A 5,060-nucleotide genomic window follows, 5' to 3' on the forward strand; every position below is an offset into this window, starting at 1 on the left:
TTTAATACTTCAGGTGTGGACCCATTTGTAAAACAGCTCAAAAAAAACGACTCAAATTATTTAGAGCCGTTTTAAGGGCTTAAAAGGGTTCTAAAAAAGCGGCTCAAAATAGCGTTTTTTTTGTAGTGCTGGTAGATTGTTGGATACTTATGGTTTTCGTATTGTTTATGATACTGAAACAGCTTTGATGCCCATCTGTTTTTCTGTTATCAAGGATGGAAAATGGGCATGGCCTCCGTCTAGGTCGGATACCCTTGTGGAAATTTAGAATAGGTTGTTTGATGTTGATATTGGTGATAGGGATATTCCGATTTGGAATTCAAAAACAGGAGTCTACTCCTACTCTAATACTTTGAATTGTCTTAGGACAAAGTTTCCAGAGGTCCCTTGGAGTAATGTTGTCTGGTTTTCTTTGACTATACCTAGACATGCTTTTATTCTGTGGCTTGTATTCCGAGAGGCTCTTGTTACCAAGGATTGGATGTGTTGGTGGGGGTTTAAAAGTAATACCCTGTGTGTTTGATCCAGAACCCTTGTGTTGATTGGGATGATATTGTGGACTGGTCATGTAAGCTGAAAGGCCGTAGTTTACAGGTGCTACTCTGTAAACTTTGTTTGGCAGCAGCTGTGTATCATTTGTGGAGCTTAAGAAATGACTTATGTCATGGCAACACAAGCCAGACTAAAGAGGCCCTTATTGCTCATATTCAATGGGAAGTTAGAAGTAGAATCATGTTTAAGAGGCATACTGAGCGTTCTGTTATGGCTAGTAGGCTTGTTCAGATTTGGAATTTGTGATTTTGTTGCTGTTGTCTCCTGTTTGTAGCCATTGTTTTTGTTTAGTGCAGGTTGAGTTGTTTCCCTGTTGTTGAGAGGGTTTCCAGCCTTAACCGGAGGGAATTGTATTCTGCAGAGTTTGGTTATAAAATGCCTTTATTCATCCCAAAAAAAAAAAAAAACAAGTGCAATAAAGACTTAGAAAACTTGCCAGATCACTTGTTGTTTTGTCCATCATTTACACGAAGGACTTAGAAAACTAGAAAACTGAAAATCATACTACAAACCATGCACCGATCTGGCCCGGTAAGAAAGAAAGGAGACAAAAATAATGAAATTGAGACATATATAATACTTATACGGCTCAGCAACAGAAGTGAAACACTCACAGAGGCTTGAAAATTTTGGGGCAATTGTACATCGAGCAAGCAGCCTCCAGAGTAGACAGCAATATCAGAACATTGGCTGCTAAAAACGTAAGACATGGCCATGAACCAAAGACATACTTCTTCATGGTCACGTTCATCCTGACCTTCCAACTCCCCGAATAATAAGTATTTGCACCTTCAATGGCCTTGTCCAGAATGGGAACTTTCGTTACCCTCACAGACTTCGTCATGCCATTCCAAAGCGTTGCCACTTCTTTATCGCTTTTGAGGCGGTTCAAGATGATCCCCGCCTCTCGAAGAATCCTCACATCCTCCTCACCATCAATTATTCCATTCATCAATTCCGTGTAACGTGTAAAAACCATCACCTCCGGCGCCATGCATGCCTCATAGGCCACCAGGTTCCTTAGCACAACTTCCGAGTTATCATCCAAATGAATAACAGGAAGGTAAAATTTACCGCAACACTTGTCGAAATTTATGGATTCCAATCCACCCTTTGCTGGGCGAAATTTGACACCAACTTTATGAAGCTGTTGCACGCTTGGGATTGCAATCTCTTCGACCAAAGGACTCAATTCTTCTTTAGTCTTCTGAGATGCACTTTCCACCTCTTCGGCCACGCCCCCTGCTGATGATATGAGATTGTTTATATCACCATTGTTTCCAAGATGCAAAACATACGAGAGGATTGTAAATGGCAGTGTAACCAGAAGCATGATTGCTTTTGACTTGCAAATTTTACTGAGAAGGCGGAGCGGGGCCAAGTTAATATAAATTAGTGCCGCCAAGAATGATTTCAAGGCCTTTCTAAACCAGCCAATCTCTTCGTCAGCTTTTGGCTCCTCCTGCTCACAATCAGGTACAAGTTGCGGCTTTGGTGCAACCATGTGGTAGAGAAGTTCTAGCAAATGGGCTCTCTCGAAACATTCTTCTCTAAAATGTTGGTAATTAATGTACTTGATGGGTGATAGTTCTTTGCAGAAACCCATCATCATTGTGGCTAATGCTTGGTCATGATCTTCATGCAGCAGATAAAATTTGTGGACTTCTCTGAGCAAAAAGAGAGGGATTTGGTTTTCCAGCATGATAATATCCCTGAGGATCGCGTGGTGTGCCGTTTTCCTCCTTGTATAGTCGATCAGATGTGCCATCTTAGAAGAGACTCGCATAAGCGAACCTTCCGTTTTGGCAGAGTAGGTTTGGAGATACTCCAACAAGAAGGAAGTATCGATGGCAAATATCCATGCGAGTGTTTCCCGGTCGAACTCCAAGAAGCGGTGGTAGCACGCACGGAGAGTGCTATCACTTTCCGCAATATGATTGACCAAGTGGCAAAATTTGATTGGTTGGATGTTCTTTTGCACTCTCTTAGCTGAAGTGAGCTTGTAGTGCTCCATCTCGAAGAGTTCAAGCCGCTGGTGATGGTACGGGCCAAGGGCTATTAGCTGTGGAATGTATGCTTCTGGTTTGAAAGAGAATAGGGTTTTGGGTACGCTGAAGATGCTAACGAGAACACGTTCTTCATCGCTTTCTTCTAGGCCTTCTTCTATGGCTCGACTTATCTGTATGACCCATTCTTGTTCATAACTAAGTTTTGGTGGTTCCATGGCTTTTAAATCAAAAGACATATAGTCGCACGGTTTAGGGAGAGGGAGAGAGAGAAATGTGTTTGGAAGAGGGAGACACAGAGAGTAGTGTGTAGCAGACAAGTGCTTCAATCCTTCTCTAGTACTGACTAGCATGTTGAGGCACTGTTTTATAGTACCAAGAATTCAATGACAAGAGGAGGGAACTTCGCGCTGAATACGAGGAAATTACTTGCTTGCTGCCCTCCCGAGCAATAAGGATCGATGAACAATAAAAGTCAAGACGTGTGGGAGACTAATTTACCATAAATTTTTTTCTTCATCATACTATGTGTTTTGTCTGTTTTTGGATGGAAAGGTTACCATAAATTAGATTCCAATCTTGCCCTTGAACATTTCCTTCTAAGATGCACAATAACAATTTATACAATTTGAATACACCTTAAAGTTTTCTAAGTTTCTAGAGAATGAAAATGTGAGTCAATTATCTATAAAAAAAATAAAAAAGAAAAAAAAAATGTGAGTCAATTGTCACGCGAGCAGACTAACGTGTAGTACCACGTCAACAAAATAAAATTGAGATAATTATGTGTGGTATATAACACTACTTCTCGAATTAATAGATTTGTAATTTTAAAACGTAATTTTTTAAAAAAATTAATTAATTAATTAAAAATATTTAATAAAATTACAATTTAAACTTTAAAAATCGTGCATTTTTAAAAACGTCCATTTACCTACTAAATGAAAACGCATAATCTTTAGATTATGTGTTCAATTACAATTTTTAAAAAATACTCTCAAATAATTGATATACATTGGTTCTTGTCTTGGCATGTACCGGCCACCTTTCACGGTTCACAGATGCACCTCAGCCACACGAAGTTAATTAGAATGTTGATTAATTTGAAAATTTGAAGAGTAGGTAAAACCCTATTTTGACTAAAATTCCTCACCCTTTAATTCAAAGTTAGGTTCACAGACAAGGAAATCCATTTGAAACGGAGAGGATCCAAATTCCACATACAATCGCACATTCACACCTTGCGCGCTCACAGAAAACGGAGCAAATACCATCATGTCTGTTCGTTCTAACGTCGCACTCTTACGTGATAATCCTTATAAATTGGCATTGACGTATTATTTCACATTATACTTAATATATCTTTTATTAAATAATTAAATTTATTTTAAAATTTTCAATCATATTATACCGCAAAGGCATTACTAGTAATCTTATCGAATTTTACAAGTTAAAATAATTAAAAATTATTTTTCTCTATTTTAATTAGTCATCTACTGTTTTAAAGCACTACCAACAGTGTCACTATTTTAGTTATTCACTATTACTATTTTATTAAAATAGTATTTTTCAAAAGGAAAATTGTGAGTGATGCGTGAGAGAGAAATAAAAAAAAAAATTAAAAAAAAAAAGGGGAAAAAGAGAAATTTTTAATAGTATTTTATTGGTTTGATGAATGAGCCATCCTCATTATTGTTGTTGAGTACTGTTCACTCAAAAAAAACTTTTTGATTATAATAGTAAAACAGTTAGAGTCTTTTTTTTTTTTTTTATGTATTTTCACTAAATTAACTCATTAAAATAAGTAAAACTTCTAGGAATGCAATAACACTCGTATGCAAGTAAATTTATAATTTGTTTTTTTTAAAAAAAAAAATTATAATAGCCGCACATTTTCCTAGATCTTCAATTTTGATTTACTTTTTTTGTGTGTCCCATCCATCTATGATCTTAATTGGTAAATTAAGTAAATTAACCAAATGGAGAGAAATATTAGTTTGAAAATTTACCCGTTAAGAGATTTTCTTCACTCTCCACCTTTTCAAGCTTCTCTATCTATCTCCTCCTTCAAGCATTCTCTGCAGCTATCATTTGATTTTTCTTAAATTTAAGAAAAGAAACTATATTTTGTTTTCAATCTAAATATACTCTACAATAGTTTTATTTATCTTTTTCTATACCATTAAAAAATATTCTTTTTTTTTTCTACAAAATGCAAGTTCCCTATGACCTATGTATCCTCTTCTTCTTGTACAAAATTTCAATACAGTCCTCAATAAAAGTGTAACACCCTGAGAAATTAATTAACTGGTAATTAACTTTACAATTCGTCTATTAGTCCCATTCTACAAGGAAATAAGATTTAGAAATCTCTACTTCTCAAAAATGGAATATTACGCTGCGGAAACCTAAGATAATTCTATTAATATTAATCATTACAACCAAAGTATCTACTAAGAATCATCACATTAACTAAAATCACACTATACATATCATCAATAT

The 5,060-nt window shown here is 36.1% G+C and overlaps 1 protein-coding gene across 1 annotated transcript; it reads right to left on the reverse strand.

Moving 5' to 3' along the window:
* Positions 1-1,162: 1,162 nt before the first annotated feature.
* LOC133870637 (putative UPF0481 protein At3g02645) lies at positions 1,163-2,776 on the reverse strand. The gene has a single exon (XM_062307801.1). It carries the CDS (start codon positions 2,774-2,776, stop codon positions 1,163-1,165), a length of 1,614 nt encoding a protein of 537 aa, XP_062163785.1.
* Between the last annotated feature and the right edge of the window lie 2,284 nt (positions 2,777-5,060).

This window comes from Alnus glutinosa, chromosome 6, assembly GCF_958979055.1.
Source record: "Alnus glutinosa chromosome 6, dhAlnGlut1.1, whole genome shotgun sequence".
NCBI lineage: Eukaryota > Viridiplantae > Streptophyta > Magnoliopsida > Fagales > Betulaceae > Alnus > Alnus glutinosa.